The 21,050-nt window shown below is 60.2% G+C and overlaps 2 protein-coding genes across 4 annotated transcripts; both read right to left on the bottom strand.

Annotated features, from left to right (window-relative positions):
- Positions 1 to 6,069: 6,069 nt before the first annotated feature.
- On the bottom strand, positions 6,070 to 9,254 carry LOC135232375 (neutrophil gelatinase-associated lipocalin-like). 3 transcript variants are annotated; one of them, XM_064290919.1, is made up of 6 exons: positions 9,061 to 9,254; positions 8,344 to 8,474; positions 7,863 to 7,942; positions 7,571 to 7,687; positions 7,274 to 7,375; positions 6,070 to 6,222 (listed from the first exon to the last, which is right to left on the bottom strand). In XM_064290919.1, exons 1-6 carry the CDS (start codon positions 9,217 to 9,219, stop codon positions 6,197 to 6,199), a joined length of 615 nt encoding a protein of 204 aa, XP_064146989.1. In that variant the 5' UTR covers positions 9,220 to 9,254; the 3' UTR covers positions 6,070 to 6,196. The 3 variants fall into 3 exon arrangements, with proteins under 3 accessions (XP_064146989.1, XP_064146990.1, XP_064146991.1); XM_064290920.1 differs by lacking the exon at positions 9,061 to 9,254 and adding an exon at positions 8,689 to 8,874; XM_064290921.1 differs by lacking the exon at positions 7,274 to 7,375 and having other exon boundaries at positions 6,160 to 6,222.
- A 7,287-nt stretch (positions 9,255 to 16,541) lies between these two features.
- LOC135232354 (epididymal-specific lipocalin-12-like) lies at positions 16,542 to 20,492 on the bottom strand. The gene is made up of 7 exons (XM_064290869.1): positions 20,416 to 20,492; positions 19,547 to 19,749; positions 19,058 to 19,274; positions 17,447 to 17,526; positions 17,154 to 17,362; positions 16,971 to 17,094; positions 16,542 to 16,681 (listed from the first exon to the last, which is right to left on the bottom strand). The coding sequence occupies exons 1-7, from the start codon at positions 20,490 to 20,492 to the stop codon at positions 16,542 to 16,544; spliced, it is 1,050 nt and encodes a 349-aa protein (XP_064146939.1).
- Positions 20,493 to 21,050: the final 558 nt, after the last annotated feature.

The following is a 21,050-nucleotide window of genomic DNA, read 5'->3' on the forward strand; positions in this document are numbered from 1 at the left end:
GAAAGGCAGGGCAGAGGGGCTGTGCTCTTGGGGGGAATCTGGCCTGAAGCAGGGGAGGGGGGAGCTGGGTTTGCACCCAGGAGCAGGAGGGGCAGCCCAGCCAGGGCCCCAGGCCAAGTTTTCTTCCGGACCCCCAGAACCCCCCTACTCCCTCTGTAAGGACTCTGGCTCTGCTTACCCTGAGCTCAGAGAGCCCAGGCACCCAAGTGATGAGCCCATGCCAAGGCAGGGGCAAGTGGTGGGGGGCTGGAGGCGCCAGAGGGTTAAATGAGCACAAATGGCTGAGAAGACATTCCCTGGAACCAGGGAGCCCCCAAAGGGCGGGGACTCCACTGGCCTGTCCTGAGGCTGCCACCTTGCCCCGTTCATTCCAGATTCATGGAGCAGTTAGTGAGGCTCGAGCTGGGCCCCTCTAAGGCCCTGGACCTAATTTTGTACTGGTCATTTCTTGTTCTTCTATGTAAACGGCCCCCTCCCACCCAGAAGCTTGGGTCTGCCCGCCCTCCCCACCTCCCCTTCCTAGGGAAAGAGACCCACCTGGCCTCTTTCACAAGCTGGCTCTGTCCGCTGGGTCCCTGCAGGGCCCAGCCTCTGTAGTCCTGAGCCCTCTTCCACCTCAAGGCTGACCTCTGTTCTGGTCTCTCCTGCCTGGAAGACAGCAACACTAGGCCATCAGGCTGGCCCTCCTCGGCACCCCTCCTCGGCACCCTGGCCCTTGACCACACTCCCTGTCCACACCACCCCTCCTGCTGGCTTTGCCCCCATGCCACTGGGCTCTGGGGCCTTCAGTGTCCCTGTCCCACACTTGTCCTGTGCCGGCAGAGCCTGGCCTTGTCTCCTCGGGCTGACAATCCACTAGAAGGCCACCCTCTGGCCAGGGAAGCCCAGGGGCCTGGCCAGCTGCACTCCACACCTCATTCACCTTCTCTTGGGGCTCAGGGCTCACCTCTCCACCTGTCTGTCCAGGCCCCGTGCCCCCTCCTGCACAGGCACCCCCCGCCCCAAACTGGCCTTGGGCAAGAGGACAATGTAGGCATCACGGATACCCAGGGCCTGGACAAACTCCATAAACTTCTCTCCCAGCTCCAAATCTAGCACCTTCCTCCGCCCTGGGGCCCAGGTGGTGGGGGGAGCCCAACGGCCAGGACCCTCACTGCCCCCACCCCCCAGCCCCACTTCCTGCCACGGTGGGACTGGGCGGGGTGGGGTAGGGTCAGGGCCTCAGGGGCCTGTGGCCTGGATGTACCAGGGGCACCTGGGCTGCCTGTGGTAGCCAAGGTGCCTCCTGGCCACCCAGGGCAGGTGCCTGCGATAAGCACTGATGGGACTGAGGAAGGGTAGGGGCTAGGACAGATTTAGGAAGGGACAATACCCGCACCCCCCCATCTGGGGCCGTCCTGGCAACCGTGGATCTGTCTCCCCAGGGAGCCCCACTGCCTGGCGCCTAAGTGGGAGCCTGAGGTCATTGCACACATCCAGAATGGGGGCCTGTCCTCTTCCTGAAGGCTCTCTTCCAGGCCAGGACTTCCCCTCCCCCTGGAACCATAGGGACTGGCTGTGGGCAGAGCTGGGATGACTTGGGAACCCCCCTCAGGGCCCCTCCTCCTGGCAGCTCGGAACCCCTCTCACCCAGCTCCAGAGCCCCTACTGGGTCTGCCCCACTGACACTGGCAGAAGCTGGAGGCCACCAGACCAAGGAGTCCCTCCAAGCCTCAGTTTCCCCATGTACACTGAGGAATGAAGATACTCCCACCTCGCAGAAACTCATGGGACAGAGTGTATGGCCCCAGGCAGGGCCGGAGTGTGCCTGGGCCCACTGGATGCCTCCTCCCTCCTTTCCAGGCTAGATTGGGCCTAGGCTGCTCCTCACTGCTCCACCCCTCCAGGTGCCTCCTCACCCTTTCTTCCCGCCAGGCTAGGCCAGAGACATCTTGTGGGTCTGGCCCTCACATGGCTGAAGTCCCCAGAACCATTGGGCCCCCTGAGCCTGGGTCTGCCTCGAGTACCCAACAGGGTGAGGCCCACTCACAGGGGTCTCAGGGGCCACATTCTGGGGTGGAGGAGGCACAAAGTCCTGAGGAGTGGCTGGCCTGCAGGGGTGGGCAGAGAGACAGGTAAAGGGCCAGCCTCCGTACCCCTATTTATGAATTCGCCTGCCAGCCGCCCGCACCCCCCCAACAAATGACTCAGCTTTCACCAAATCCAAGAAGGACAGACAGAGGGACACACAAATAGCTGGGGAGGACATGGGTGTGGAGGTGCAGGGGGGCTGGGGGGAGGGCAGGGCGGAGCCCTCCTGGGATCCCACCCAGCACAGGGCAGGGGCATGTTTTCCCACCTGTCCACCTGCCTGGGTCTCCTGAGTCCCAGACCAGGCAGGGGGTGGGGAGGAAATGGAGGTGGGGGTGCTGGGGGGCTGCTGAGGCTGCCAGCTCCCAGGGAGGTCCCCAGCCTTACCCACATGCTCCTGGCTCTGTCCACGCTTATTCCCTCCTCCAAGGCCGGTGCCATCTATGCCCCACACTTATGGGGGGCTCCCTGACCCAGATCTGGGTGGGATTGAAGCAGGCCCTCAGGCCCCCAGCCAAGGGTCCACTTTGAGCCCAGCCCTGTGGGGGCCTGAAACTCACCCCCACCCATCCCTGGTCCAGGTGTGCACAGCGTCTGCCCTTGCCCTGGCCTGGCCTGGAAGACACTGATCTGTTTCCTGTCCCCGGAAGGTGGTGGTGAGCAGGGGAGGAATTGTGCCCACAGGACAGAAGGGACAGAATGTCTGTGCTGACCCTGCCCACCTACAGGTGCAGCCTGGCCCGGGGGCCCTGCTCTGAACCCCCCTCCTCTGTCCAGACCTGGCAGCAGAAGGGGGTTGACAGGCCCCCACTGCCCAGCCTCAGCACAGCGGCTGCCCCTGAGCCCACGGAGACCTCTCCTTGCCTGCCTCCCCTCCAGCCCTCCCCAGCTGCTGGGACCCTCCAACACCCTGAAACAGGTCCCCATCAGTGGAGGCTTGTGTGTTGATGTGATGCTGGACAGGTTTCAGCAGAACTTCCAGATTAAGATAGACTAGGAAGAAAGGCCTGGCAATCTACCCCTGAAGTCAGCCAATGAAAACCCTAGGAAGCATATTTCATCCTATTGTGTACAGAGCAGCCATTAGGGCTAGGATTAGGGTTAGGGTTAGGGTTAGGGTTAGGGTTAGGATTAGGGTGAAAGAGCGCAGTCCTGCTGGAATGGCAGACTGAATGTGCACAATCACTGGGAAATGACGTCTGTGACCTGGGTCTCTAGGCTCTCGGCCAGGCCCTGATGGAATGGAAAAACCTACCTCCGGCTCATCTGCACACATGCAAGGAGTAAACAAGACAGCTTTCTGCCCTCATTCCACACTGATGCCTCACTGATCAAGCAGTCCCTGCCAGCTTCCAAAAGAAACACAAAAGAGACAGTGTGTCCACAGAACAAAGGGGTGTGTGTGTGTATGTGTGTGTGTGTGTGTGTGAAAACGAGGAGTGTGGACACACTGTTTCAACCACCCTCTGCAGCTTGGCCTCCAGGGAAGGGAGGTGCAGCCCTTCACTGCAGCCCCTGCTCCCCAACCTGGTGCAGTGTGGCCGGATACCACCGGACAAGGGGTCATGCCCCAGTGGGCATGGAGTCCTCCTTGCACCCCCACTCTCCTGGGTGGCACAGTGGGCCTGTCAGCGTGTCGGGCGAGCTGTGGACTGTGGCCGGGCCAGGGAAGACACCCTGAGGACAGGCGGCCTGGGCTGGGCAGATTGGTGCTCTGGCCCCTGAACTGGCCACGGCATGGGAACGGCAGCCCTGTTTTGCTATGGTTTCCCCTGGCCAGATCCCTCTCCTGGCCCCAGGCTGGCTCCCTCACAAAGCCCTTTTAGTGGTCGAGCCTGTATCTGGGTGGCTGTGGTGCCCTGGAACCCTGGGACCGGGCAGGATGTGACCACACTGAGATACTTGGGGTGTGGGGAGCCCCTGCCTCCCAGACTGGTGGTGAGGAGGGGTCTCTTCACCCCCCTTGGATTCTGTTTGCTCACCTCGAGGTAAAGCACCTGGTTCATCATTCAGGGCCCTGCAGCCACCGTTCAGTGTGTGGGCAGAGCCCCTCGCATGCGCACTGGCTCACCAGCTGATCAGAGACTCATGTGGGTTTCGGGAGCCTGAGCTTCCCAAGAAGGTGGTGGCTCAAGTGGGTCTTGGGAGCTGTCATGGATTGAATTGTGTCCCCCCCCCCAAAACATGTGTCAACTTGGTTAGGCCTTGATCCCCAATATCGTGTGGGTGTCCTCCATTTTGTGATTGTAATTTTATGTTAAAGAGGATGAGGGTGGGATTGTAACACCCTTCCTAAGGTCCCATTCCTGATCCAACGTGATGAGGGTGGGATTGTAACACCCTTCCTAAGGTCCCATTCCTGATCCAACGTGATGAGGGTGGGATTGTAACACCCTTCCTAAGGTCCCAGTCCTGATCCAACGTGAAGGGAGTTTCCCTGGAGTGTGGCCCGCACCACCTTTTATCTTACAAGAGATAAAAGGAAAGGGAAGCAGGCAGAGAGTTGGGGACCTCATACACCAAGAAAGTAGTGCAGGAGAAGAGCGCGTCCTTTGGACCCAGGGACACTGTGCTGAGAAGCTTCCAGTCCAGGGAAGATTGATGACAAGGACCTTCCTCTAGAGCCGACAGACAGAGAAAGCCTTCCCCTGGAGCTGACGCCCTGAATTTGGACTTGTAGCCTACCAGGCTATGAGAGAATAAATTTCTCTTGTTAAAGCCGTCCACTCGTGGTATTGCTGTTAGAGCAGTACTAGATGACTGAGACGGGGGATGGCAGGGTTGGAGGTTCAAGACCCAAGACGGGAGGTGACAAAGATAGGGGAGTCAGGACCCAGGAGGGGGTGTGGCAGGGTTGGGGGTTCCAAGAAGGGGTTCTAGCTCTGTGCCTACAGGGGAGTCCCCATATCAACACAGTCTAGCCCCTTCCAGAAAACAAGTGGGGTACGCTCTGGAAAACCACAGGCGCTGGTCCCGGGCCAGTAGGCCTAGATGGTGATGGGAGGGGCTGCTTGAGGCTGGAATAAAGCGACTCCATCTGCACACAGTGGGGCCCAAGGGTGCCAGGGGCGCTCTCAGGAGCCAACTCAGCTATCAGTCTTCCTCCTGCTCCCACCCCAGGACATCCTGGCCCAGAGCCCCTACCCCACCCCCAAGACCAACATTGCTGGCAGTGCCTTACTGGTCACACTGTCCCTCAAAGTCCTGTCCCCACAAGGCCTGAGACAGTGACAGGGGGGCTGTATGCCCTACTAGACCCCCCTTTCCTCAGTGCCCCAGGGGGAGCGACCCTAGACAAGCCCCCACCTGGCCCCCACCTCTGTGGAGGCCTGTGTACCCTCTCCTGGGGTTTCTGCCCTGAGGCCTTGGCCCCTGTCTCTCCACCCTCCCCCCCGCCAGGGCCTTAGATGGCTCAGGGACTGGATACCCGGTCAAGGGTGTGAAGGGCAGTGTGGGGAGGTGTGGGGACACTGGTGGCCTGGGGCTGGACCTGCCTTCACCCAGCCCGGGCCACACTTCCATTTATGGACACAGCCGTGTGGGGCTGATGCACGCCTCCTTTGCTTTTGGGCCCTATTGCCTCCACTGTCCCAGCGCCGAAGGCAGCGGCTCTGTCTGTGACAGCTTCCTGGGCACATGAGAGGAAGCGGGTCTACCTGGCTGCTCCAGGCTCATCCACAAGCCACAAGAAGAAGCCAAGATGCTGTGTAAGACTCAGGGCTGCCAGGCCCCGCGACCCTCTGCAGACTCTCCCCACAGGGTGGTCCCGACAGGTGGCCCCCTCCTGACCTAGGCTGCAGGTCGCACCTGCCCACATGCCCTTTGAACCTGCTGGTTCTCACATTATTAATTGAATAAGTCTTCAGCACGTACGTATTCTGTATTTGTATGAAAGTCACGTTTTTAAGTTTTCACACAGTAACACTGACATTAGCCAGGCCTGGGCGGGGGGGGTGGGTGCCAAGGCCAAGGTGAGGAAAACAGTGATGACAAAGGCCACTCAACAAGGAGACCAGATGGTCCTTAGCACATAGATTTATTCAAGGGGTGAGAAGGAGCCGGTCTGAGGCTGACCTCGGGCAGGGGGCCCGGGCAGTGGGGGGGTCGAGCTGAGGAACCTCGGCCTTCAATCGAGGCAGTTCGTCGAGGCCTCTGGGCGGTGGTGGAGGTTCAGGCAGCAGCAGAAATGCATGGAGGGAAGCAGCCAAGATGCAATTCAGAGAGTGGCCAGGAAGAGAAGACCCAGCCCAGTCCCCTCCTGCTTCTGGGGGGCCATGCAGCCCAGGACCTGGCCCTCCAGCTGTCCTAGGCCCCTGGCAGAAAGGCTGGGGGTTCCCTTCAAGGGAGGAGGTGGTTGGGGGACAGAGGAGGAAGAGGAGGGAGACAGTGGGGGAAAGGCTGAGAGAAAGGGCTCATTAGAGGGGCGCCCCTACCCCAGACAGGGACAGTGAGGATAGGCACAGAGCCTCCTCAGCCCTTCAGCCTTGGAGAGCCGAGGGTGCAACGGATGGCCCTCTGGGGCTCCTGTCCAGGCCAGGCCACCTGAGGCCCAGGGCATCTTCTGGGATAAGTCCAAGTTCCTTGTGAGCAAGGCTGGAGGGAGGGGGAGGTGGCCCAAGACAAGGGGACCAGGGGAGGAGGGAGGTAGGCCAGGAAAGGGGGACTGGGAGAGGAGGGAGGTGGCCCAGGACAGGGGGACTGGGAGAGGAGAGAAGTGGCCCAGGAAAGGGGGACCCACGGTATGGAATGGAGGTCACCCAGGACAGGGAACCTGAGGGAGAGTGTAAGAGGTGACCCTGGACAGAGTACCTGGGTGGGGGGAGGTGGCCCAGAAAGGGGGACCTGAGGCATAGGGAGGAGGTAGCCTTGGATAGGGAGACCCGTGGGAGGCGGGAGGAGGTGACCCAGGATAGGGGGACCAGAGCGTGGGGAGGAGGTGGCCCTAAATGGGGGACCCAAGAGGTGGGCAGAGACCATGACCCCTCCTCATCCGACAGGCTCAGATGAGCCCCTGGGGGGCACTGGGGGCCCAGCTTTCCCGAATCTCACTAGGACTCTTGGGGTGGACAGCACCCATCCCAGCCCCAAGCAGCTCCCAGAGTGCCCCTGGGGCCAGACCCGAGGCGTGCACCCTGCTGCTCTCCCCTCTCCTCCCCTGCAGGGAAGCAGCCAGCCTGTGTCCCCTCCCATGACCCCCGTTTACTGTCATGTGTGATGAAGGCAACGTGGCGGTCTGTCAGGCCCAAAGACTTGATGAAGTTCAGGAACTTGCCCCTAAGCTCTGGGTCCAGCTGGCTGTCCCTTGCTGGGCAGGAGGAGTCGGGCAGTAAGCATACATCCCCTCTCCCCTGACCGGCCATCTGGGCCTTCCCCTCTTCTCCCTCCTACCCCACCCTGGGCAGCCCCCAGACTTAGCTCTCCTCCATCGGGGACATTTCTCAGTTGGGGTCCCCTCCCTGAGGTGGGGTGGTGGGCATGTTGAAAGGGGCTATGGACGTACCGTACAGGGAGGCCCTGACTCCCTCCTTTGTGGCCAGGATGCTGGTGTGCAGAACCAAGGCAAACCTTTGGTAGTCCGTCTTCACCACCCTCATCTCATATCTCTTCAGCCCTAATCCTGTGGAGGGTTTAGCAGTCAGATTTGAACCTTCCAGAGCCTTCCAGAACCTTCTGAAAGCTTCCATAAGAAGGCCATGGCACCTTCTGGCCTTTCTCCAGAGCGAAGGGGACTATGAATGGCCCCATCTCCGGGCTTGGAGGTGTGTGTCAGGCTGGGGGCTGCAGCACCTCACCTCTGAAGCTGTCCAGGGTGAACTGGCCGGGCTTGTCCTGCTGGACAAGGTTTCTGATCCAGTGGTCACAGCTGTTGTTCCTTCGAGGACACAGGTGGGGAGAGGAAGGGGCTTGTGGGAGAGAGCTGTGCCGAGGGCGTGAAGGCTGGACCCCCACATGTGTGTGCACACACAGACACACACACTTGTTGCTCACACATGTGCATATGTCCACAATTCATACATCCATGGACACACTGAAATATATGCACACACATGCTCACAGTGCACCGCACTCACGTACGTGCACACATGTGCATACATGCACACACTCAAACACGCGTATATGTGTACACTGCACACACATGCATACACACCACCCTTAGGCCCCGAGCATGGAGACAGCCACACTGGTCGGTGGATCTGCCCCTGTGGGAGAGGCAGGGTGCGGCCTCTGTGCTCGGGGCAGCAGGCGCCCAGCAGGAGGCCCTCGAGGCCTCACCTTTTCAGGAATGAGGACACTCTGAAGCTGTGATTTTTCAGCAGCTCAAAGGTGTTCACGTAATAGCTGATGGGCTCTCTCTGCTTGGAGCTGTTCTCCGTCTCAGCCAGCACATACCAACGCCCCTGGAACTACAGAATGGCAATGCTGGAGCCGTCTGGACCCGGGGGGCCCCTCCCCAGCACTCAGGCTGGGAGGGGCTGAGTGTGAGCTCCTCTGCTGCACCCGCCTGGGCAGGGTCGAGGCATGAGGCCCCAGGGCGCCCTGTCTGACAGGCCCCAGCCCAGGCCAGGCTTGCCTCCTGCGTGAGCGGACAGTAGCCCTCGAGTTGGCCCCAGGCCTCACCTGCTCCTCCTGGAAGTCCAGCTGTACAGGGACCCTGAGCAGAGCAGGGGCGGGGACCAGGACCAGGGTGGGGTGCTGGGCCCAGGTCTGCAGGGCCCCCAGCAGGGTGAGACCCAGCCACAGGGGACCCAGGGGCATGGCTGGGCTGGACTGCTCTCAGCCCAGCAGGAGGTGACTGGGGCAGGCCTTTCAGAGGCCCTATTTATGGCCCCATCCCTGGCCAAAGGCTCTGGGGGTGGCTAGTTCATCTTCTGCCAGGTGATGAGGCAATCGCCGGCCACGAAGGGACCTGAGGAGGCTTTGCCCTTTTGCAGGGGAGATGGGGTGCCGGGGGTGCCAGGGGTGCCAGGGGAGGGCGGGGGTAGATCTCACCTGGGACCCCATCCAGCACACGTCAGGGGGTGGGTCTTCCTGCGCACCTACCTGCCTGGGGTCTCCAGGGTAGGGGGGAGGAAATAAAGGTGGGAGAGAGCTGCTGGGACCACCAGCTCCCAGGGAGGTCCTCAGGCCTCGCCCTCTGAATTCCCACATGTGCCCACTCCACCCGTCCCTATGCCTCCCCCCACGTCAGGTCTGGGTGGGATTGGAGCAGGCCCCCAGTGAAGATCCACTGCAGGGCCAGCTCAGCAGGACCCTGGAATCTGCCCCCGCCTGTCCCTCGTGCGGGTAGGCACAGCCTCTTGCCACTGCCCCCAGCCTGGCCTGGGAGACACAGAGCAGATTCCTGTCCCCAGGCAGGCAGGGGTGGGGTAGGGGAGGGGACGTGCTCACAGGATGGAAGGGACAGAGTGTGCAGGAAGCCCAAGGGCACAGGCTCCCCCGCTTTCCCTCTCCCTGACCCCCATCCCCCTACAGGCCTTTCCCCTCTGGGCACCTGCAGGAGCTCTCGGCCCTGTGTCCAGGAGGGGCCGAGCAGAGGGGAATTGACCACTGTGCGGAGGACACAGACACCCCCTGGGCCGCGGCAGGGCCAGCGCTCTGAGAACTGGGCCGAGCTCCAGGTGGCTCTGGGCAGGAAACTCCATGCTGGCTGGGCCTCCCTGGAAGAGGGCCAGCTGCTCAGGGTGGTGAGAGGGGGCATGGTTATTGTTCTTGCCTTCTCTTCCTGAAGCCGTCCTCTGCCCCGCCCCCCCAATGAGGAGGCAAAGCTTTCAACTCCCTGTAGTGGAGTGAATGGTGTCCCCCCAAAAGCTGTCCCTGTCCTAACTGCAGTACCTGTGAGCGTGACCTTGTTTGGAAAGAGGGTCTTTGTGGGTTCATCAGGTAAAGGGTATCGGGTTGGGCCCTAATCCAACAACTGCGGTCCTCATAAAACCGGGCGGGGAGACTGGAGGCCCAGAGACACAGGGTGGAGGCCGCGTGCAGAGGCTGGACCAGCAATGCAGCTTCAGCCGCTGTCTTTTCGTTGCAATCATGTTCGTTCCTTCTGTCTTTATTTGCCTGAGTCTTTACTTTATCTTCATTTCTCAAAGAAGCACTTAAGGTATATCCGACACACAACAAAATGCTCACAATTTAACTGTACCGTTCGGTGAGTTTTGACAAGTGTACACACCTGAGCAAACACAACCCAAATCAAGACATAGAACATTCCAGCACTCTCAGCTGGTGGCCTGAGCCGCAAGCTCTCTGGGCTGCCCCTGCTGCGTCCAGCTGCTCTTGCTTTCCCCAGGGGCAGTGGCCCAGCCCCAGGACACTGACACACAGGCATGGGGTCCTACAGCATCCTGAGACCCTGCGACCCATGTTCTAGGCCTCTCCAGGCTGCCCTTCCTGGGGGAGGAGGGCTGTTCCCCTTGCCACGCCCTCACCAGGGCCCTCAAGGGCTGTCCTGTGTACACACATGCAAAAGATGCCTAGTTCTCTGTCCATATCGTCTTTCAGGTTCCCACATCCTGGACTCAGCCCACCGCCAACCCATGGCCACCGGCAAGGCCAGCTGAGGGCTCTCACTGGCCGGGGACCCTGGAGGAAGGGTGGAACAGCCTGATGTCATGACTACGAGAGGAGATGCCACCCAGTGGGGCACTGTGTTGTGCCAGCCACACATGGCTGCAGGGTGACTGGGAGTGGGGGCGAGAAGTGGGGAATCTGTCCCCATCTGAACAGGCGAGGGTGGCCTGGAGGCTCAAAAGTTGGTACCCAAGAGAGGGCTCAGGCAGGCTGCTGGAGTGTCCTGGGCAGTGGGCCAGCAGGCCAGCTGTGGCAACACTCAGGCAGGGGGCCGGGCCTGTGCCCGCTGACCCCCACAGCCAGCTCCTGATATCTGGGTCACTGAGTTGGCAACCCCAACCTTGGCCCCCCTGCTGAGGACATTAACCGTCTGCAGCACCTAGGGACTCATGCCAATTCCAACCAGCTCGAAAACACTTGTGTTTAGGCAACGTGATAAGTGGCCGACAGAAGCAGGAGGCAGGAAACCTAGAAAGGGGGAGGTAAAGTTCTCATTGTTTCAGAAAATATCTACAAAACCCCTGCCTTAGTCATCTAGTGCTGCAGTAAATGAAATACCGCAAGTGGATGGCTTTAACAAAAAAGAAATTTATTCTCTCACACTTTAGGAGGCTAGAAGTCTGAATTCAGTGTGTCAGCTCCAGGAGAAGCCTTTCTCTCTCTGTTAGCTCTTGGGTAAGGTCCTTGTCATCAATCTTCCCCTGGTCTAGGAGCTTCTCAGTGCAAGGACCCCAAGTCCAAAGATGTGCACGCTCCTGGCTCTTCTCCCTTGGGGGTAATGAGGTCCCCTGTCTCTCTGCTCGCTTCTGTCTTTTATATCTCAAAATAGATTGACTCAAGGTACAACCTAATCTTGTAGACTGAGTTCTGTCTTGTTAACATAACTGTTGCTAATCCTACCTCGTTAACCTCATAGAGGTAGGATTTACAACACAAAGGAAAACCACACCAGAAGACAAAATGACGGACAATCATACATACAGTCCTGGGAATCATGGCCTACCAAACGGACAGACATAGTTTTGGGGACACAATTCAATCCATGACAACCTCATTTCTATGGAACAAGAAAGTTCACAACGGAGGCCACTTCTGCTCCAGGCTACGATGGAGCAGCGAGAACTGGGCTCGCCCTTCTGCCATAAACAAGAGGAAACTGGACAAAGAGAGAAGGGATCCAACCAGGGGAGTCCTTTGCCCCGATTCCCACCTGGGGACACTTCCCTGACCCAGGGAAAAGGAACCCAAGCCAAGCCAGGTGGCCTCGCTGAGTAAAGATGAATCGTGTCAGCCAAAAAGATGTTGAAGTCCTGACCTCTGGCACCTGTGAACCTTACTGCCATGGATTGAATTATGTCCCCCCCAAAATGTGTGTATCAACTCGGTTAGGCCATGATTCCTAGTATTGTGTGGTTCTCCTCCATTTTGTGATTGTAATTTTATGTTGAGAGGGTTAGCATGGGACTGTAACACCACCCTTACTCAGGTCACCTCCCTGATCCAAGGTAAAGGGAGTTTCCCTGGGGTGTGGCCTGCACCACCTCTTATCTCTCAAGAGATGAAAGGGAAGCAAGCGGGGAGTTGGGGACTTCATACCACCGAGAAAGCAGCACCAGGAGCAGAGCGCGTCCTTTGGACGTGGGGCCCCCGCGCCTGAAAAGCTCCTCAACCAGGGGAAGCCTTCCTCCAGAGCCACCAGAGAGAGAAAGCCTTCCCCTGGAGCTGACACCCTGAACTTGGACTTCTAGCCTACTAGACTGTGACGAAATAAATTTCTCTTTGTTAAAGCCATCCACTTGTGGTATTTCTGTTACGGCAGCACGAGATGACCAAGACACTTACCTTATCGGGGAGTAGGGCCTTTGAAGATGTAATTAGTTCACATGAGGTCACACTGGAGTGGGGTGGCCCTGATCCCACCTGAGTGGTGTACTATAAAAGAGATGAGACACAGGCAGAGAGGATGCGTCTACAAGCCAGGGTATGCCTGGGGCCACCAGCAGCTGGAAGAGGAGAGGAGGGCCCTCCCCAGAGCCTTTGGAGGTAGTATGGTCCTGCTCACACTTGAATTTCAGACTCCCAGCCTCCCGCCTGGGAAAGGATAAATGTCTGTTCATACAGACATCCATCTCGTGGTGTTTTGTGCAGTAGCCACAGGACACAAAGACGGGGGACCAGGAGCTCTGTCTGGGGCCTCTGAGTCTGAAAGGCCCACATACACACCCACTGACCCTGGGGCTGTGAGCGGAACTGGCTCATAGAGCCTGGGACCCCCAGGAGTTAGTGGAGAGGGGGTGAGACCCCAGGACTGGCCCTGGGCTAGTGGAGCTCAGCCAGGGGAGGAAGGGGAAGCTAGCAGGGACCCCGCCCTTGGCTACCCCGAAGCCACATCGTGGGACACTTGGGGAGGGGGGAGCGTCGCTTTACAGCACACAACTAAATGCCCCGCCAGGGGGCTTCCAAGAACAAAGAGCCGACCGCCCCAAAGATATGCTAGGCTCCCCCACTTGCACAAGATGAAACCCCGCAGCTTTGCAGCTGGCTCTTTTTTAAAAGACAGACTACTTTTTTAGAACGTTTCAGGTTTACAGAAGAATTGCACAGGAAGTACAGGGCTCCCCTGCCTGCCCTGCACACTGTTCGTCCTGCTGTTTCCCTCCTGCCTTCCTGTGGGGGGTTGTTACCACCCAGGACCCACATGGATACATTGTTGCTAACTGCAGTTCACAGCCTTCACCTCAGGGCTCCCTCTCTGCCTGGACACACCTATGAGCTGTGACAAATGCAGCCTGTCACCTGTCCACCATTACAGTGTCTGAAGAGTAGTGTCGCTGCCCCCAAAACACGCTGGGCTCCTCTGCTCATCCACCACCCGGCCCCCTGCCGAAAAGCATGTCCCAGACGCAGGGATGTTGCTGGGACCACAGCCAGCCTGGGGGGTCTTTGGGGGAGGGTCCCTTGTTCACTGCAGTACCTGGAAGTCAGGTGGACAGGGGAACAGAAGGGATGAGGGCACGGGCTCCTGGTATCAGCCACCCATCCCCACAGCCACTGCTCCTCCCCCCACACTGGCTGACCCTGCTCTGTGGGGAGGCAGGGCTGTCCCACAAAGGCTCAGATAGTGACCAGAAGACTCTGCCCACCAGCTGCCGTGAGGCCTGAGGGCGTGCCCGACTCAGGGTGGGGGACAGCAGACAGCAGGAGCCCCTCACCCCACCCCACTCCCTGCCTCTGTTTCCATCTGGGGGCCTTGGGCTTGAGCCTGCGCAGCCAGCATTCCTGGACCTGCCCTACCTGGCCTGAGCAACTCATGGGCCCCTTGTAGCGCCTCCCCTGCAGTGTGGGTAGAGGGAGGGGCGGCTCAGGCAAGAAGCAGGGCCACCCTAGGAGTGAGCAAGGGAGACAAGGCTCGTTAAGGGGCTGTTTATGGGGGCAGGGGGCACCCTGGAGGCACAATGGTGAAGCACTCAGCTACTAACTGAAGGTTGGCAGCCACTCCACGGGAGAAAGATGTGGCAGTCTGCTTCCCTAAAGATTACAGCCTTGGAAACCCTGTGGGGCAGTTCTACTCTGTCACATGGAGTCGCTGTGGGTCGGAATCGACTGAAGGGAGCCAGGCAAGGAAATCACCCCTGCTCAGCATCTCCTATCTCCCCAGCCAGGGGCTAGGACTGGGCCCCACTCAGCAGCCAGGAGACGCCACTGGGCTTTGCACAGAGGTGCCAAGGAGGGAAGATGCTCACGGGGGTGCTGAGGACCCAGTCCAGGCAGCCATGGGGCCAGTGGGTGGCTGAGCCCTGGGGATCCCATTTATGGCCCACCTGGTAGCTGGCACACCCCAGAAAGGATGACCCAACCACAAGCCCCTTCTGCCAGGAGACAAGGCCACGTACACTCAGGGCAGCAACCCCATGTGCCATCCTGCCTGATGCCTGCGGGGCCTCCGGCTGAGGAATGAGTTTGCGCTTCATGGAGCCCTAGACCCGAGGCTGGGCCATACAGACCCCAGGGCTGAATATGGGGCCTCTGAGCCTGGCCTGGGCTGTGAGGCCCCTGTCCTAGCCATTGTCCACCCAGCCCTGCCCTCTGCCCCTCTCCCTGCCTTGTCTCTGCCCCGATGCCATGGGGACAGCTCGGGGGGATGGCCAAGACCCAGGGTTCTCACACAGAGGAGGACAGGAGTGGATCTTGGATCCCGACAACCCACAAGCCCCATTAGGGCACAACAAAGTGTGGCTTCCCTTGACCTCTGACTCTGGTGGCTGGCCTCCTCCTGGACACATGCTTCTTCTCTGTGACTCTGGGACCCAACTGCTCCTTGTGCCTCGAGGGCGGCAAAGATGTCCACACCCACACCCACCCAGGGAGCACGGAAGCAGCACCAGAATGGGGGTCCCGTAGGGGTGCTGCGGGTCTGTACAGCTGGATCTGACGGGGGTGGGTGTAGAGACAGGCAGGCCCAGTCTGAGCAGGGTGGTGTGGAGGTGGGCGCTGGGCACCCAGAGGAGGGGCTGTCCACCTTTGTGGCTGATGGGCCCCTGGCTCTTCCTCCCCACCCTCCCCAAGGCCAAGACTGCTCATGCTTCTGGGTCCTGTAAGGCTCATTTATTTTTTGTGGGGGAGGCGGAGGGCAGAACGGGTGACAGAGATGGTGGCAGAAGGCAGGGGCTGGCTGGGGGCAGGGGCAGCCACTTTGTCCTTCAGCAGTTGCCTGATGTAATCTTCCAAGCTGATGGGGTAGACAGACCAGATGGAGGATGCTGGAGAGGCTGGGGGGAGGGAGACCAAGACAAGGAACAGGAGGAGGAGACGGAAGGCCTGGGGAAGGGGAGGCCCATGAGGGCCTAAGGGACACACCCCCAAGGGCATTGCCTGTCACCAACCCAGGGCCCTCAGGAAGTCCCCACCTGGCCCCTATGGGACCCCAGGCTGCAGCCCCAGGCAGCCCTGGTACAGTCCTCTGTGAGGAAGAGAGTTACGGGAGCATGTGTCATGTGTGTGCAGGTGTGTGCAGACGTGAGTGTAGGCGTGTGTGCAGGCGTGTGTGAAGGCGTGTGCAGGCATGAGTGTAGGCATGTGTGCAGGCATTGAGTGTAGGTGTGTGTGCAGGCATTGAGTGTAGGTGTCTGTGCAGGCATGTGTGAAGCCATGTGCAGGCATGGGTGTAGGCGTGTGCAGGCATGTGCGAAGGCGTGTGCAGGCATGGGTGTAGGTGTGTGCAGGCATGGGTGTAGGCATGTGTGCAGGCGTTGACTGTAGGTGTGTGTGCAGGCATGTGCGAAGGCGTGTGCAGGCATGGGTGTAGGCGTGTGTGCAGGCGTGTGTGCAGGCGTGTGCAGGCGTGTGTGAAGGCGTGTGCAGGCACGTGTGAAGGCATGTGCAGGCACGTGCGAAGGCGTGTGCAGGCGTGAGTGTAGGCATGTGTGCAGGTGTGAGTATGTGCAAATGTGTGTGTGCTTGTGGGCATGTATGTCCACTGCCTGCATGTGGTGCATGCCTGTGTACACACGTCAGCACAAATGTTTGGATGTGTGTTCTGCGTGCACGTGTGCCTGTGTGCATGTGTGTGAGCGGTTGTGCATGTGTAAACGGGACACAGGCAGAATACAGAGGAGACAGGGGCAAAGCTCCCAGAAGAAGGCTGGTGGGTCCTCAAGACCTCAAGAGAGGAAAGCCCAGTGCACAGCCAAGCCCTGAAGCCCTTCAGGGCCGAGGGAGCTCTGCATGGCCGGCTAGAGCTCCTGCCCAAGCCAGGCTGCTCCAGGCTCAGGACCCCTCCTGACAGCAAAGCTGAGGTGTAGAGAGGAGGTGGCCAGGGACGGGGAACCTGGGGGTTGGGGGGAAGTAACCCAGGATGGAGGGACCTAGGGTGTGTGGGGAGGTGGCCCAGGATAGGGGCACTAGGCAGTGTAGAGAGGAGGTGGCTGGGGACAGGGGGGTTGGGGGTTGGGGGGAGGTAGCCGGGGATGGGGGGACTTGGGCAGTGGCCGGGAACAAGGGGTCCCAGGGTGTGGGGAGGAGGTGGCCAGGGACAGGTGACCTGGGGATTAGGGGAAGGCGGTTGGGGACCAAGGGTCCCGGAGTGAAGGGAGGAGGTGGCCGGGGACAGTGGCCTGGGGGTGTGGACAAAGACAAGGAGCCCTGGGACTCTCCAGCTCTGGCCCAGCCTGAGCTTCAGGGAGGGGCACTTGAGGCCCAGCCTCACTGGAGCCACAGAGAACCCTACACGGACCCACCCCTACAGGGGCTCCACAGGGCTTGAGGCCCAGAGGAGGCACCGACCCTCAGCCTCAAGCCTGCTGCCCCGGCTGCTGCCGTGGCCCCATTACCGATCACAGCTGGAAAAACAATCTGCTCATCTGAGAGGTGGTGAGCCCGGACCAGGCAGATGAACTTGTCCAGAGCTTCGGGACGCAGCGTCCAGCTCCTGCCTGAGGCCGTGAGCACAACCAGCTCTCACCCATCAGAAGGCACTCGGTGTCCCATGGGGGCGCAGCACAGGCCCCACTCACCCCCTGCCCTGCCCGGTGAGGAGGTGAGTCCAGGGGTCCCTCCTCCTCCCCTCCCCACCTTCTCCCCACAGCCCCGCGGCCAGGAGGCTCACCCAGCAGGGTGATCCTGAGGATAATGCGGCCCATCGAGTTGCGGCGGGACAGCATCAACCCAAAGGTGGTGTAGTCGCTGTCAGTCACCTGGACCTCCTCACTGTCCGCCTGTGGGTCTGGGGGGAGGCCACAGGCCAGTGTCGCCATCCCTCCAGCCAGCACCTCCACCCCATCATGTCTGCCTCCCACTTAGGTCTCACCCCTGCTCTTGTCCACCTCGAAGTGCCCAGGCTGGCTGGCAGGATTCAGTGTGTAAGCCCAGGTGACACAGCGCTGGCCCCTGGGGGAGAAGGCAGTGGGCAGCGGCGGAAGGCCAGGGCTCACTGTGGATGCAGACGGTGATGGGCCCCCCATGAGAACGCACTGCTCGTTGGAGGAAACCGTGGAGGGAGCGGTCCCCGCAAGGGTGTGGTCCGAGGAGCCCCGTGCTTATCCCCGGGGGTATGTCTTGGGCTGGATGGGCGAGGGCTGTGTTCACCCCCAAATGGTGCCAGCCCCTGAGCTGTGTCTCTAGTCATTGCCCTGGCTGCCCCAGCTTAGGACCTGAAGCCTGCAGGGGTGCACAGTTGTAGACACACGTGTTTTCTGAACAGCAGTGTTCCCTCTGGGGATGCTGGCTGAGTCCAGGAGGTGACACTGTCCAGGGGTGCACTCCAGACAGCAGCCCAGCAGCAGGTGTCAGACTTGACTGATGGAAGCAGGAACAGAGGCAGGACAGCAGGCCGGGGCCAGAGGTGAAGGGGCAGGGGGTGTCTACCTCACTGACCCAGCCACCTGCCTCTGCCCCCACTCTTCCTCACTGAGGTGCCCAGCACCACAGGGCCTTCGGGAGCCAGTGGCCTTTTCTGAGATGCAGCCTGTGGTGAGGAGGAGTGAGCTGCCCAGAGGGCTCGAGGTTCAAGCGTCCAAGCTTTATTTATCCTGGGCCCCCTGCCTTTCCCCCGCTCAGTCATCTATGTCAGGCTGGGTACTTCATGGAATTGTACAGGTAGCCTTGAGGGCTGGCAAGTGATTGCACTGGCCCCAGGGTAGGGGCAGGGCTGAGTGTAGCCCCCCGCCCTCAGAGGCAGATGACCCTGCCCTTGGCCCCAGGAGCTGCCCAGTCTGCACAAGGAACTCCATGGCTAGGCTTCCGACTGGTACTCAGGGCTACTTGAACCAAAGAGCCCTAAACAGAGGTCCTGCCACTGTCCTTTCCCCACAAGCAGGGCGGTGAGCAAAGAAGGCACGAGGCCCGCCCATGGGAGGGGTGGCAGGGCTCCAAAGACTTCACTGGCATCGGTGTCCCCCAAAGGGGCTGCCTCCACCCTTCATGGGATTCCCTAGGACCATCCATCAGCTGTTTGCCTCACCCCAACCAGGGGTGGGCTCTTCATCCAAGCTGGCCAAACAGCACCCATCACCCTAGATGCACCCATTGATTCAGAAGGGGCACATGACTCAAGAAGAGCCAATCAGAAGCTATTCCCATTCCTCTCTGGGACCAGGACCCTGAGCTTGGGGCTGCCTGCCACCAAGAGGGGAGGACCCATCTGGACAGAGGTCAGGCTGGAGCAAGAGGCTGGGGGACAGAGTCCTGATCATGCCACTGAGCTCCTGGATCCAGCTGTACCTGAAACCCGTCCTCCCTGGACACCCCCCCCCGCCCCACCCCGTAATCCATTAAGTGCCTTGCCTTTTTTCGTACATGAGCTGGGTTTTGTTACTGGCAGCCAGAGGCACTAAGCAGCCTGTACCAGCTTAGTGGCATGAGGAGGGCTCCTGGGGACATGGGCCAGGACCCCCACCTCTAGGCAGCAACAGCCACTCACCGGGTCATGGCATATGACACTTGAATGTGGCCGTTTCCTGTTAGCTCGAAAGTTGCAGTGTAAGGATTCAGTAATTCCCTGTCCTCCTTCCTGAAGGCGTTCCCCGCCAGGCCGACCACATACCACTCCCCCTGGAACTGCAGGGAGCCCCCTTGAACCCTGTCCTGCAGGCAGCCCGAGCCCCTCTCACCGGCAGTGGGACCTGGACTGGGTCTGCCTGATCAGCTGGCAGGAGCCAGAGGCCACCAGAATAGAGATAGGGTCCGCCATGAGGCTGGCAGGGACAGGGAGACCCTGGGCATCTGCCCCTCCTAAGCCTCAGTTTCTCCATCTGTGCAGAGAACCGGAAATGTCCCCACCTCGCCGGGATTGGCAGGGTGACAGGAAGAAGCATATGACCCAGGGAGGTTTGAGCAAGGTCCTTTCCTGTGAAGGCTGGGGGCCCTGGGTGTGAAGGTCTGTCCCCTGCCTCCCTCCTATACACTTGACCAGTCCAGCTGCCCCCTCCCTGAGGCTGCCCCTCCCCGTGGCTCCGCACCTGGTCTTTCTGGAAGTCCAGCAGACTGGGCGTGCCTGAGGCCGCCACGGAGGTCGACGTTTTGTCCTGAACGGCCCTCAGCAGGGTGAGCACCACCCACAGGGCACACCACGGCCCCATGCCAGGTGGCGAGTGGCTGCGGGCCCCCAGGGGACTGAGCGAACAAAGGTGGCAGTGAGCAGCCACCTCAGAGACATGCCTTTTATGGGCCCTCAGGCAGGGGCCATCCTGGGGGTGGGCCCCCTCTGCCCTCCTCCTCAGGATTGGCAGGACCCAACCAGGGGAGAGCTGGGTGCGGGGGGGGGGGGGAGGGTAGGGCCAGTGGGTAAGGAGCTGGGACCCAGGAAACCCCAGGCAGGTGGGTGGGCGTGGAGACCAGCTCCTAGGTAGGTCCCCAGGCCTTGCCCTCTCACCCACTGGTTTCCCCCCAGGCTCCACTCCAGCCCCAGCACCCTCTCATGGCTCCCCAGAAGCACGCGTATCCTGGCCCCTCCTTCCCCAGTCCGGGGTCCCCCTGTCCCAGGCCACCTCCCTCCTTCCCCTGCCCTGCTCATAAGAGACTTGGGATCGTCCCGGGTGAGGGGGAACTGCAAATAACTTGATCGTTCATCCCAGGAACTTCCCCCAAGGAGTCATGGACCCCAACTGAGAGCAGCTCGGCCTCTAGCCAGGCCAGGGCCATCCTGACCCAACATGACCCCACACCGCAGGTGAAAAAAAAAAAAGGTGAAGCCCCCTCAAATCAGCCTGGGAGTGTTGTTGAGGTCCCCTTCATCCTGCACGGGGGGCTCTCAGACTCCTGAGTTGGCACCCATCTCACCCGGGGGGGCTCTCGGACTCCTGAGTCGGCACCCATCTCACCCGGGGGGGCTCTCGGACTCCTGAGTCGGCACCCATCTCACCCGGGGGGGCTCTCGGACTCCTGAGTCGGCACCCATCTCACCCGGGGGGGCTCTCGGACTCCTGAGTCGGCACCCATCTCACCCGGGGGGCTCTGGCCATCTTGGGGGAGCGGCCTGGACTGCATGTAACCCCATCTCTGCTCTGCTGTCGCTGGCTCCCTCCCCGTCTCCCCACCCATTTCTCATACGGATACTCCTGTGGGATTCAGGGCAGCTCCGGTCCAGCAGGACAGTGCTGACTGGTGACATCTTCAAAGACTCTTTTTAAACCAGGGCTTTGAGCCGGTTTGGTCAAACCTGCTCCTTTGGTTCCAACTCCTGCTGAGAATTTGCATTTCCACCCCAGATACACGGAATCAGAATCTACGTCTTAACGAGGTCCCCAGGTGACCCTTCTGTATGATATGTTCTGAGAGCCACTGCTCTGCCGGTACGTCTCAGAACTGGTCCCTAACCAGCAGCACTGGCATCACGCGGGGACTTGTTAGCCTGCAGATTCTCAGCAGAGGTTCCAACAGGGACAAACTATTCGAAGCCCTGCATTCCCAGGGCT

Source organism: Loxodonta africana, chromosome 9, assembly GCF_030014295.1.
Source record: "Loxodonta africana isolate mLoxAfr1 chromosome 9, mLoxAfr1.hap2, whole genome shotgun sequence".
In the NCBI taxonomy this organism is placed as follows: domain Eukaryota; kingdom Metazoa; phylum Chordata; class Mammalia; order Proboscidea; family Elephantidae; genus Loxodonta; species Loxodonta africana.

Excerpts from the sequence above, each read along its gene's own strand:
- LOC135232375 (XM_064290919.1), bottom strand. The coding sequence starts at position 9,219 with ATGTGGGAATTCAGAGGGCGAGGCCTGAGGACCTCCCTGGGAGCTGGT. Across the intron at positions 7,943-8,343 it reads GTGTCCTCATTCCTGAAAAG|GAACAACAGCTGTGACCACT; the intron begins GTGAGGCCTCGA and ends GTGTCCTCGAAG. Across the intron at positions 7,376-7,570 it reads AGTCAGGGCCTCCCTGTACG|CAAGGGACAGCCAGCTGGAC; the intron begins GTACGTCCATAG and ends CCTCCTGCCCAG.
- LOC135232354 (XM_064290869.1), bottom strand. The coding sequence starts at position 20,492 with ATGGGTGCCGACTCAGGAGTCCGAGAGCCCCCCCGGGTGAGATGGGTG. Across the intron at positions 17,363-17,446 it reads CGAGGTGGACAAGAGCAGGG|ACCCACAGGCGGACAGTGAG; the intron begins GTGAGACCTAAG and ends GCCTCCCCCCAG. Across the intron at positions 16,682-16,970 it reads TGTTTTTCCAGCTGTGATCG|GTCACCTGTCCCTGGCCACC; the intron begins GTAATGGGGCCA and ends CCTAATCCCCAG.